The 13,617-nt window shown below is 41.9% G+C and overlaps 1 protein-coding gene across 2 annotated transcripts in view; it reads left to right on the forward strand.

Annotated features, from left to right (window-relative positions):
* Positions 1-13,617, forward strand: part of LOC124148417 (E3 ubiquitin-protein ligase RNF31-like) — a 265,524-nt gene that overhangs the window by 176,397 nt on the left and 75,510 nt on the right. For both annotated transcript variants that reach the window (XM_048398840.1, XM_046519497.2), the window contains 2 exons: positions 3,814-3,984; positions 9,171-9,269. In XM_048398840.1, the coding sequence (XP_048254797.1) occupies positions 3,814-3,984; positions 9,171-9,269 (270 nt within the window). The remainder of the gene's footprint in view (positions 1-3,813; positions 3,985-9,170; positions 9,270-13,617) is intronic.

Here is a 13,617-nt window from a genome sequence, read left to right on the forward strand (position 1 = left end):
GGTGGCTAATTTTTTTATTGCTCCTACACCTTTCCAATATCCTTGTGGGCTATAGTAAATTTTATCCATTATTAATTAATATTGATATTTCTTTTAAAACGACTTTCGTTGAATCACATCATCATTTTTATACTAATAGAAGCAATGATTGGCCCCAGGTATTGGTGAGCTAGAGTCAATCTCATGACTATCATTAAATCACATAATCATTTTGGCATAAAAAATTCCATCTGTAGTAGCAGTATAGGTATATGAATCCGGCTCCAGTGGAAGTGAGCCAGAACCCCCATTACCTATACTACTCTTCCTGTTATTTCGTGCACCTGCTTAGCATTGTGAGTAGACAATGTAATTAACTATCCGAGTTGTCTCGCTATAAGTTACATAATAAACTGTGGGGTGCTTTTTTTTATTGGAGTAGATACTCTGAGTATATTCATTGTGAATAATGTTGCAGTCTGGTTCGCTCTCGAATGTCTAGAGAATAAAGAATTCATCAAATCACAACTATATCTGCAGACCCCGCCACCAAAAACCCTAATCCTTTCAGATTCATTAAGTGGGCTCCAGGCTATAAAAAAACTAAAACACAAAAAAACGCCCAAAACTAGTACAACAGATAATTAAAAGCGCCAACAATCTACTTAAACTAGGTGAAGACATAGAAATAGTACGGATCCCTGCCCACGTTGGAGTGTTTGGCAACGAACACGCAGACAAAGCAGCCAAATCTGCACTAAAATTAGAAGAAGTAAGCATCAACCTACAAATGTAAAAAGATTAAATTAAAAGTAATACAAAAGTGGCAAAATAACTATCAGAAATAACTAAACTACAAACAGGCGACACTAAGTTAAACTCCCACCTACACCAAACTAAAAAAACACCAATCCGGGAAATGCCCCCACTGCAACTTAAAAGAAACTCCTGAACACATAATACTATATTGCACACAGTACCAGCAACATAGAACAACACTCCAATCCACTCTAAACTGCAACAATCAAATGACACTAGCAACGGTACTAAACCCCCTAAATAACTTACAAACCTTTAAAGCACTAGGCATATATCTAATCAAAACAGGCCTACTCGTCCGCATCTAACAAAGTACAACAAACAAGCTGCCGATAAACCTTAAAATTCTAGATCTACAAAAAAATATTTTTAGAACTACATCTACTAAAACTACATTTAGTCCCCCCTCCATCTTTTGCATGGCATATTTCAAAATTCCAAATTTGTTATCCAAATTAAGTAAACAACCCTAAAAGCCCCCCTAGGTTGCCCCACCTTCTCGGACATACCCTTTTCGACCAAACACTAAATGGCCTGGCGGGCCCGTGTGCGAAATACGCACGTTAAAGTCCCAATTTAAAAAAGTAAATAAGTAGACCCCGCGTATCTGAGACACTCGACATGTGTATACGTGCATCAACTTTTGCACAAACCAAGTGTAGCAGTAGTTTGTCTGATTAACGAGCAGAAACTCATCTTACAACTTACCTCTATGTGGAACAGATAAACAACACAGTATTTGACCTATCATTTTAAAACCGTCTATGGATCATGTCTTTGAAAATCATTTACAAGTTCAACACATAAGCAAGGCATCTTTAATTTGGGGAACACAATGTTTTGGAGTGTATACTTACTCCTTCACCTGATGAAAGAGTAAATATTACTTCGAAACATTGTGTTCCTCATAATAAAGTTACCATCCATAAATTCTCTTCCTTACATGTATGTATCATCCGTGTATCACCTGGTTTCTACTTCGTTTTGAGGAAAGTTATTTCGTTTTCATAAGCACATCAAAGCGAAATGTATTTTCATATATTTAATCCTGAATGCTAAATGCTAAACAGAGACTTTGATGGCCGCTGTTAACACTCAGCATTTCAGGCATTTACGGACGAACGCAAGTCCTTATTGTGTATGAATCAGATGAACTGAGGACCAAAATCGGGATTGAATCTAGAAAAAAAAGTGTATTCAGGCACCACTGGGAAATACAGTTTTAAGAACATAATTTTTATCCATGTAAAGCTTTATACTGTTAATGGACCTACCACCTACACCTCTTTAAATATAACACGAGCAACATGCTTATATAGCTCCAGGTTAGATTGAACATACATCCGACATACATGGGGAAGTAACGCACGACAGCATTTCTGAAGTGTACATGCAGTGTACCAATATGCCGCCATTTTCTCGGCACTTTTACCGAATTTTGCGGCACTATCGCGCCACAATCGCGCCACTTTCACGGCACTGTCACGGCACTTTTGCGCCACTTACACGAAACTTCGCGGCATTAGCGCGCAACTTTCACGGCATTTTCTAGCCACTTTCGCGGTATTATCGCGCCACTTTCGAGTCACTTTCGCGATACTTTCACGGCACTATCGCGAACGTATAGCGAAATAGTTTCGCGATACAGGGGAAGTGACTTTTGAAATGTAGTGTAGGCATCCCCATGGGCCCCATTTGGGCTCCCATTCTTGCTGATCTGTTTTTTTATGAATGTAAATCAGATTTTCTGCTCAGATTGGCAAAATCAAAACAAGGCAATTTGGCCTGGAAGATTAACATAAGATTCAGATGTATATCAATGATCTGATATCTATCACTAATGGTCAAATAGATAATTCCCTGCCACTTATTTGAGCACCTGAACCAGAAATAAAAGAATCCAGTGAAACCGCCTTCATCTGTTCATATTAAGATGAAAGCATAAACTTTTAGAGTGACAAAACAAATTTAACAAGACTGTTTGAAATTGAGATGGCGTCAACATTCCAATGCTCCAGTTTCCCTTAATGTTGAGCAATATTGCAGCAGCTCCAGTTTTTGGTGTCTACATTTCACAACTTTGAGGTATGATCTTGCATGTCTTTCTACAAAGATTCAAAGAGCATCATATGACTCTTGTTCAAAAGTTCAACAATGTTACAACAGAAAAGTTTTCAAAATGTTCCATGGTAGCTTTTGCAGGTGTTTGTGATGGGTGCCATCGGTAGGGCAGGTATTTCATGAGGTACGCGTTTTCCAAACTGGAAGTGACATCATTAGACTTGAACTGATGAAAATTGCTTTGGTCTCCCTTTATGCAAGCTAAAGTGTTTGCAGTTTGCGATGAAGTTGAAGAAGTCATGTATTTCACCAAACCAATGGTTGTGGTATGACAGTGGAACCTTGTACTGGTTATGTCATTATTTCTGGGGACTTCTAGAAATGGCACTAAAGGCACTGCTTCTGTGTTTTACATTATTTGCAAACACTTTTCTAGTTGAATCTGGTATGAGGTTGTTGGAGGCATTTATTTTACAAAACCCGCTAGAAAGGGCATTAAAAGGTCTGCTTCTGTTTTTGACACTTGTCAGTGGCAGATGTGTGTTGAATGTCTCATGTGTTCTGTTGCAGATGGTGAACTTGAACATGTATCATTGTCAGATGTGTGGTGAATGTCTTTTGTCTTCTTTTGCAGATGGTGAACTTGAACATTTGTCATTGTCAGATGTGTGGTGAATGTCTTTTGTGTTCTGTTGCAAATGGTGAACTTGAACATTTGTCATTGTCAGATATGTAGTGAATGTCTCTTGTGTTCCGTTGCAGATGGTGAACTTGAACATTTGTCATTGTCAGATGTGTGGTGAATGTCTTTTTTGTTCTTTTGCAGATGATGAACTTGAACAATTGTCATTGTCAGATGTGTTATGAATATCTCTTGTGTTCTGTTGCAGATGGTGAACTTGAACATTTGTCATTGTCAGATGTGTGGTGAAGGTCTCTTGTGTTCTGTTGCAGATGATGAACTTGAACATCTGTCAGTGTCAGATGTGCCGTGAATGTCTCAGTAGGCACTTTGAGATCTCTATTAAGGAAAAGCATGTTCGTAACTGGACCTGTCCAGTATGCAGTCTGCCTGACTTCAATGATGAAAATGTGTCTGACTACCTCAATCTTCTTGGACTCATGGTATGTCTTTATCAGCTTACCGCTGTTCTTACTACTAATAGTCATTTGTTATCATCTTGTTTGGGATACTAATTGTACATATTATCTAATAATAATAAGCCTATCCAGCCTGACTGTGCCAGGATCACCCTCTTTGCTGCATTTTATAATAATAATAATAATAATAATAATAATAATAATAATAATGCAGAAGGCTGCAGTGTTGGGGAGTCTTCACATTCTTCGAAAAGTTCTGGGTGGGTTTGACTAGGCAGTGCTTTCTGGGAGAAGTCCCATTCGCTGTCTGGACTGCGTGTAGAGGGGGCAAGGGCCCTGAGCTGATGATAAGCCTCACCAGCCTGACTGTGCCAGGATCACCCAAACCCTCTTTGCTGCATTTTCTATTTTAATCTGTAAATAATAATAATAATAATAATAATAATGCAGACCTAGCTTTTGAAATGTCTCGCTTGCATCCTAAGTACCAAGTTGTCTGACTCCCCATTGTCCTCGGTGCTTTAGGTTTGGTACCTCCCAGTCTGTTGACTGACATCGGGAGAGTACCCGGGTTTGCTACCAGGAATACAGCCCTTCTGACAATCTGGGTAATGCAGAAGGCTGCAGTGTTGGGGAGTCTTCACATTCTCCGAAAAGTTCTGGGTGGGTTTGACTAGGCAGCGATTCCTGGGAGAAGTCCCATTCACTGTCTGGGCTGCGTGTAGAGGGGGCAAGGGCCCTGAGCTGATGATGAACCTAACCAGCCTGACTGTGCCAGGATCACCCAAACCCTCTTTGCTGCATTTTTTATTTTAATCAGCATATTCACTCCACCACAGTCAGGAACCACTTGCATCATTACGGTTTATGACCACGTCGTCTCGCATTAGACCTATCTTGACGCAACGCCATCGACCAAACTGTCAAAGGTAGTGCTGAAATCATGTCCCTTAACCTCGGTTGTGATGGAGGACAGTTGTTTTTGCAGATGAGCCCAGATTTAACATTTCCCATAGTGACGGACATCAATGTGTCTACAGACGTCTTCGGAAGTGTTATGCGAGGCCTGTGTCATGGAGATGAATCCCTTTGGGGGTGGTTTCGTGGTGTTCTGCCATCTTATGATCTCAAATTCCATCTATAATAGTTTACATGGAAACTTTTCATTGTTATATTTTTAAATTTCAAAAGAATTTTAACAATGCACTGTTTTTTTTTGTGGCTGGTATATATAGATATACTACTACAACTGTGACAGTGAGCTGCATGACTATATGGTTTTAAACAAAGGAACTCTTGGTAGTAGAGTGGTAGACCGTGGTATATTTATGTTGTAATCTAGGCCTTGATACGGTGTCTAGCCGGGAGCGCCACATTTCAGAAATGGCTATTGCCGGTAGGGCCACATTTCCAGCTGAGTGCATTTCACCTATTCTAGCGGGTAATTAATTAATCCGATTACCGATACCTTTAAATGAGTGTCCCACATTTAAATTACTAAGCGTGGTGTTCTTTAGAGATACCTTTAAATGAGTATCTCACATTTAAATTACTAAGCGTGGTGTTCTTTAGAGATCAAAGGCCGTCTTAATTGACATTGAGTTCATCCTGTTATTCATAACATATTTAAGTGATGTCGTGTTCACTCCATATCATAACCATGGCAAACGCACAAGTTCAAATAAAGTTCATTGAAAGTGTCAGAGGAGGCGTACATTTATACTATGATGGCTTTAAGTTTCGGTGTAAGAGCAGTCGTGGTGAAAGAAGATACTGGTCCTGTATTGTCAAGGAGTGCACTGCAAGGATCACAACTCTGGGTGAGTTGCTCCACGCCATTGAGATCATGGATCACTCCCACGACCCACAACCATTCGAGTTTGAGGTTGATGCCTTTAAGGCTAGACTGATGGAGAGAGCGAGGACAGAAACGACCCCTATACCCACTATCTACGGAGAGGAGATATCCAGACTACGCCAACATCACGACATCGTCTCAGATGACCTCCTGAAGCAGATACCAGCCCTGAAGTCTCTCACCACTATCCTCTACCGCCAGAGACACAAGACCTTGCCCCGCCTTCCTGACAGCAGACCACAGATCCAGCTGGAGGAGAAGTACTCCCAGACTGAGGGAGGCGACCAGTTCCTACACCGTGTTAGTGACGACATCCTCATCTTCACCACAGACAAGAACATTGAACATTTGTGTACTGCAGACATTGTATTTTGTGATGGTACATTTTATGCCTGTCCCAAGTTGTTTGATCAGATTTATTGTTTACATGCTGAGGTGTTTGGCCATATGTTTCCATTAGTTTACTGTTTGTTGTCCAATCGAAAAAAAGAGTGTTATGTCAACATGTTTCAGTACCTTTGCGATTTTGCTAGTAGAGGAGGTCTAGAGTTTATGATATTCATATGCTATTCAATATATATCCTTGTTGAATAAGAAATGAGAAAACAAGACTTGTTTTGTTATATACGGTAACCTGTTAGAATCACAAAGCATGTTTTGACAGCATAGCCGTGAGAGCCACATTATACAATCACGCAACCATAACCATTGCCGGGAGCGCCACATCAATTTGGGCTATCTATTTTCGAAATGTGGCGTTGCCGGCCTGTAACCCTTGATACACACTAGTTTCTAATCAAATCAAGCTGGCAATTAGTATTTTTGTAACTCAGACGTAAGAAAAAAACACACGCTTTCTCTTCAATTTGCCTCCATCAAAATACAAGACTGCAGCCAGTTCACTCTGCACAGCTCATTCATTGTCGGATTTGCTGTGCAGAGCTCTATTGTTGGGGTTTGAGAATTGAATCAGGCATGTGACGTCAAACTTGGAAATTATTTCATGCATGATTTGATAAGACACAGAACAGTTGACATACTGTCCCTTTACAATAACTTAAGAAGCATGTATTGTTGGCCACTATCTGAAAAGGTTCTGCGTGACTTCCATGCACCATCAAAGTATGTTTGATGTTTTCTCTAATGTGCCTTGTTCAGCAGATATGTTTTTAGGTTTTAGAATGTTTTCGGGGGTTGAAATATATGTAAGTCCAACATCAATGACGCATGACATTTTAAATTTGTAGGCAGAAAAAAATCATAAAAAGTCCGCTGATGTACACATTTAAGAATCGATGTGACCAAATGTAGTAAAATAATGGTATATGAACAGATGTGTTAGTCGATCGATTCACTATTGATGTCATTTCACGGATAAAATCGATATGTACAAAAGTCAAATTCCTAAAAGAAGCAAATTCTGTTTGGGTTCTGCACACAGATTTTGTAGAATTTAACTCATGTTTGGTTACAAAATACTTCCAAATAAATATCAAGTCTGCTTATCCTAACGCAACATCATCGCCTGTTATTATGTTCACAAAATAATGCGTTTCTGTCAGATTTGATCTTGTTGATTGTCTGACTACATGTTCTATTGTCATTTTATAAAGATTTATGAATAAATTGTGTCTTCTTGTCATTGTTGACCTGTCTGATCTTTACGTGTATTAATGTCGTCCCTCCACTTCCACTCATGTACCCACCTGAACCAGAAATAAAGGAGACAAGTAAGACCACCTCATCTGTTTCATATTTAGATCTCAGCATAAACATTCAGTGAGACAAAACACAAGTCTCATGACAAGAGGGATTGCTTCAGCTTTCCCTTTGTGTCCAGCAATAATCCAGCAGCTTCAGCCTGTTGTGTTTACATTTCACCACTATTTCTACCAAGATCTGAAAGAGTGCCTTACAGCTCTTGTTCAGAAGAGTTGCAACATTCAAGGCCTCAGTAAAGTTTTCAAAAAGTTTTTAATAGACATGTGGAGAACATTTCCAAATTTGATGCATCTGTGACAAAAATAATGTTGGCAATTACCTATTTTGACTTGTACCGTATGTTCCTATGTTTTTTTTCAGGTGAACAATTGACTTGTCTTTGCATGTGTTTGTGATGGGTGCCACAGGAAGTTAGTGTAGATATTGGCAACAATTGTCAGACAAAACAGGAACTTTCACCTGAACAGTTGGTAACTGTGGAAAGTCGTTTACAGACTTCAAACTTTTGTGTACTGTACAGGACATAAATCTGGTTGACCTTGGGAAAAACTGCACATAAATGCAAAAGTTTGTAAACTTTTCATGAAGCAGATAGCAGAAACATTGCAACATGAAATTGTAAGAGATGTCTTGGCATGTGCCTACATCTGTGTCCTAGCTGATGGAAGTGACAGAACAAGAAACTATGAAAACATAAACAAAAACAAGCCAGCGGCTACACTTTGTTCACTTGAGACATGCAGGAATGAACACAACTGAACATATTTCCTGGCCTGAAAACTATGTACATTTCTCTTGCTGACTTAAAACTACACTCTTATATGAGGCCCAGTTTTGGTCGGTGCAAGCTTTGATGGAGAAGGAAAGACAGTGTTGTTAGAAAACATCAGAACTCTGTCCCAGAGCTGCATGTGTGGCACATAAATTCGAACTGGCAGTGCTTGATTCAGTTAAGAATTCAAACTACAGTTTGAAGATACAATGAAACGTGTGTATGGTTTTTGTAATTTCCCTCCCAAAAGAAGAAGAGAATTTCAAGAAATTGCTCTGATATTTAGTAGAAGACTTGTCCCACTTCTCATCAGTGAAACAGATTTGTTGGTTGTCCTCCTACTCTACCAATTGTGGACAATCACCTTCAACATGACTGTAGAAGGGACAACAGCAGATGATGCAAATCATGCAAATTGATATGAATCTCAAGTAAAACGTATCTCTACTTCAGGATGGACTTTCTGCCTATTTTATTAAGCCTGTCTGGGGCATTTAGTTGGTTGATCTTATGATGATAGAACTGCCTATGGCTACTGAGAGACCTGCTGTGATGTGAACAGCCTGAAATAACATTGGCCAAATTGATCGCTAAAGACTAAGGAAAGTGACTTCCAGGAACTGCACTCACTGACTGATGACACAGTGTCATACATCAAAGTCTACTTCAAGGACTTACTTTGAAACCCCATTTTCAAATTCCATTTCACCTTACCTATTTCTGAATCCTGCAGATATATGCTTTTGACCATTGTATTGAAGAGAATTGAATGTAATGCTAATTTCACCATTAATTTCTAATGAATATTGATGGATTTCCATTAAGTTCACTTAATAGGTTCTCTGATTTTATTTGCAGTTGAACACCTTTGTTGAAAAGGACATTCAAGATTTATTTGAAACCAAAGTTCGAGATTGGCATCTCCAAAACGACCCCAAGTTCAGATGGTGTGCTCATGTAAGTCTGGCAATACCTTGACCTTCCATGCACTGTGTGGGTTTGTATCAGATGTTACATACATTTCTTTGTTCATGTATGTGTCAAAACATAATTTTCAACCTCGTTGGACTGGTATGCCATCTATTATTTAAGGTTTAGACTTAATGCAAGAAAAGATTCTTAACATGAATTCTGGACAGGAATCAGTTGATAATAAATGAATGGTTTGTTTTGTTAGGAATGGAGAAAGTTGACAACAATCCATCATGAAAAACATATTCCCGTAAAAAAAAATATTTTTTAGCTTATCCTGCATTACTCCTTAATGCATTTACTGCTGTTTTCTGACAGAGAGACAAACTGTGTGAGTTCCAGTCACATCAAAACACATAACTGCTTTGTCACCTCCATGGACGGATACTTTGTATCCCTTGTGGAAATTAAAGCTTATTGTTTCTATACTTTGCGTGTTTCTGCATTCATGGTATGCTGGTATATTGTTACCTGTTTATGGTCTGTTACCTTTGGGGTCTTCCCATCCGTAATTTGTAATGTTAACGCTCGTTTTGTAGTCACAGTAATTTACAGGTGTATTGTTGTTCCCACCATTTTTTCCTCAACATTTTTGCGATTCACCAAGTGGTCACGTACCTTCGTGTTTCGCGTTTAGAATTCTTTATTTGGCTTGGGTAATACACTAAATTTATATTTTTTTGGTGTTTGCATGTTTAAAGCTTTTCTTTTTCACTACCTTTTAACGTAAATGTTTTCTCTCATAATCTAAAATAAAATAAAAAGTTTTTGAGTTACATTATGCTTCCCATTGTGTGTTTGCCACATTGTTATGTTTTTGCTTATATTCCAGACTTTATGCCTTGCCGCTCTTGCTGCCGCGGGAACAAATCTGGTCGGGGCCCGCCCCTTCTGCCTTGATTGTACGAGGCCCTGTACTTTCACAGCGCAGTGGCGATATTGCAGTCCTTCGTCGCTGTGCTACTTCAACTCTTATGAGTATCCAGGACACGCCTCACTCAACATGGGCGTCAACACCCTGATATGGCTTACAACTCGGAGACTCCCTCCCTCATCTCGACCGATGTCTCTTTCTTGTCTTCTACGCCTACCTTGCCATCACCTTTATCGTCCCCTCCTCCGGTGATGCCCGTTACGTGACTGGCTTTCTGTCTCCTCTGCCATCAATGTCGACAGCAGAGGTGCGGCCGGTGTTTCAAAGAAGCGACGCCAAAGGTGCTCCCCGCCCCTCAGGCACCTGCTATCCTCTGCTCTACTTTGGCATCAGCGGCGCCTTCGGCGCCCTTGTCTTCCAACAGTGCCGATGGCGTCATTGGCAATTGCTTCAATGGTACTGCCTTCTATTTCTCTCGTCGGTCTAGATCATCACCGAGCGGCAAGGTGAAGCCATGTCTTTTCCATCTTTGCCGCTCCTGTAGCTGCTCTCCTGTACATCACCTGGAATCGTGAATATCGTTCAGATTCCTGGGAGGAATCTTTTCAAACCAGTAGACATTTGGTCTGATTCAACTTGCCGACCGGTTGTCTGGATGAGGTTTGGTTTTGCGACATTCTCCTTAACCCCTGTCGTTTAAAGCGCCATGTGCTAGGAGAGATGACCTGCAGGTTCACTCCTTGGATAAAGCTGAAGGAGCTCCCATGTTCAATGAAGCCGTTTCTTCAAAGCCTCCTACGATCGGATTGGCCAATACGTGCTAGGTTTCCATCAAAACATGGCTTCTGGAGGGCAGGGTCTGTATCAGCACTTGCAGATCTTCACTGTTCATGCTCATTTTGTTTGACCTCTTTGTCTCATATCGCGGTGGTCTTCTTCATCGACATTGCCGGCACCAACTCTCCTTTACTCTGCCTTAGCGCCAGCGTTCCTCAAAGCGGCTCTTCCACCTCGCTCCCGGTTTTTCCACGGTGTTCACGGTGCTCCCGCATTTTTTCGCAGAACTCGGGCACAGCACTTGTTTGTCTACCACACAGTTCCTTGGGGACCTATTTGGAGCAGTGCAATATATTTCTACAGACTGGTTTACATGCTTGCTTGTACACATGGTGCTACGAATTCAACCAGACACCTGTTGTTGTTCATCCATGTGCAGAGGATGGAAACTTTAGACCTCCACTACCAACACGGTAGCCCCCTTGCTATAAGAACAGGAGCGCTTATACTGCATTTAAGGGATGGAAAATATCTCCTTATTTATGGACATTGCTTCGACTTCCGACTAACCAGTTAAGTCAATGCCTCAGCGATCGGTTGTGGAGCGGATTTGAACACTGTTGTTGACTTTTCAACTTTGCAGTCTTGTAGTCGACCTCATCAACCATGGCTTCCCGCTCTACCACTGCCGCTTCCACTTTGACAGTGGCTAGTGCTTCTGGGATTCCTCTTTGTGACTGGCTGTGGTCCGGAGATCAACTCCATTGGCACAGCAACAGCCTCAAGCTAAGAGCTCTTATCCTGGCCGTCACTTGCTGGCACGGCATTCTAGGTCACGCCCTGTTGATCATATCCATGGACAACATCACCATGGTTTGAAACCAGGGTACTCTCCACTCTCCATCCCTGCTAAACCAGACCTCCTGCTTCTTCTGACTTTGTGGTCAGCCTGGACCTGTAATTTCTCGTTCAGCACTTACCAGGTTGAGAGCATGTTCTGTCACACGCACTGTCCAGGCCAGACATGTTGGGTCCCTCGGGTGGTAGCTCCACTCAGACGTGTCCACCTTGATTTGCCGAAAGATGATCTCCCCCAACATCGATCAGTTTTCCACATCCCAGAACTGCCAGCAGACATCCTACATCTCACTGGTCAGGATCTGTCAGCTATTGCAGTCAATGCCCTCAGCGTTCCCAGGGGAGGTTTATCCCCTTACGCTTTTGTGCCTTCGGCTCTCCTTCCCAGGGTTCTTCAAATATTCCAGGCCCCTCGACCACTGATTTTGGACGCGCCCTGGTAGCCAACGACGTACTGGTTTGTTGTCCTCCGAGCCCTTATTAGAGGCAACCCCCTGGACCTTCTGCTGAGTGCCCTAGGAGCCTCAGTTTGAATGGCCAAGGCTATTGCTTTAGCCCATCGTCCGTCTACACGGGGACTGTATGTCAACAAAGGGTGCTCCTTCCAGGCCCACTGCTCAAACGAACGCCAGGATCCTTTGACAGCGCCACCTCCATTTCTGACTAAGTTTCTCCTTTTTTTGCACAGCACTCTTCGGTTGAAAGGCTCTACCATCTCTAGGTACCTGGTCGCCATTAACTGTGCTTGCCTTCTTGGTCGAATGGAGAAATCTCCGAAACAGTTTTGAAGATCAGTAATCCAAGTTCAGACCGCCTGTGTTGGATCTGTACATGGTTTTACTGGCTCTTCAGACGGCTGCCTTCGAACCACTCATCTTCCTTCTATGACCTTACAAAGATGACCATTTTTCCACTGGCTCTGACAACCGCTGCACAGTGAGCTTCACGCTACTAAGGTGTCCGATACAACGCAGTACTCATGGCTTTGTGTGTCTTGGGCTGTGTTGGGACTTCATTGCCAAGAATCTAATATCCCAGGACAGCCTGTCAGATCATTCACCATCCCCCCTCACATCCATTGTGGGTGCCGACAAAGAGGCAGGGTTTTTATTATGGTTTATGAGGGTTTTCCTATGACGGTCTTAAGTTTGCCGCAAGTCTAGGAAACGCTTTTTCCTGCCGGTCTCCCCTTGTCACAGTCAGAGGTCAGTCAGAATACTATTTCCTTGTGGCCCCAGGCAGTCATCTTACAAGCTTATAAAGCAGCTGGATTGGACCCCCCAAGGCTAACAATCCACATGAAATCGCATGAAGTCGCATCTACCATGGCTCTTCACAGTAACTGCTCCATCAAGTCGAAGATGTCGCCGGCGTTCACAGTTTTGGTCCCCTGGTTGTAGCCCAAAAGGTCACCAATCCCTAATGCCACTGATTCTCCGATACCCTGAGCGGGGCCTGTCGTCCTCTCGGGTGTTTATCACCCCAAACTAGAGGGCTCTACTGCTTTCACATTCGCTCTTAGGTCAGTTCTAGTTTTGGGCTACCTACCTCATTCTATTTCTGTCACCTATTAGGGTTTTCCTTTTTGCATAGACACTCGTTTTTTGATGACAGGAATGGTCATAGATGTTGATGTCGACACCGCTGATTCTTCGATAACACGAGCAGGGCCCGTCATCCTCTCTGATGTTTACCACCCCAGACTAGAGGGCTCTACTGCTTCAGCATTCGCTCTTAAGTCAGTTCTAGTTTTGGGCTACCCGCCTCATTCTATTTCTGTCACCTATTAAGGTTTTTCCTTTTTGCAGTGACTCTCGTTTCCTG

Source organism: Haliotis rufescens, unplaced genomic scaffold (genome assembly GCF_023055435.1).
Source record: "Haliotis rufescens isolate VD_foot unplaced genomic scaffold, xgHalRufe1.0.p SCAF_19, whole genome shotgun sequence".
NCBI classification, from domain to species: domain Eukaryota; kingdom Metazoa; phylum Mollusca; class Gastropoda; order Lepetellida; family Haliotidae; genus Haliotis; species Haliotis rufescens.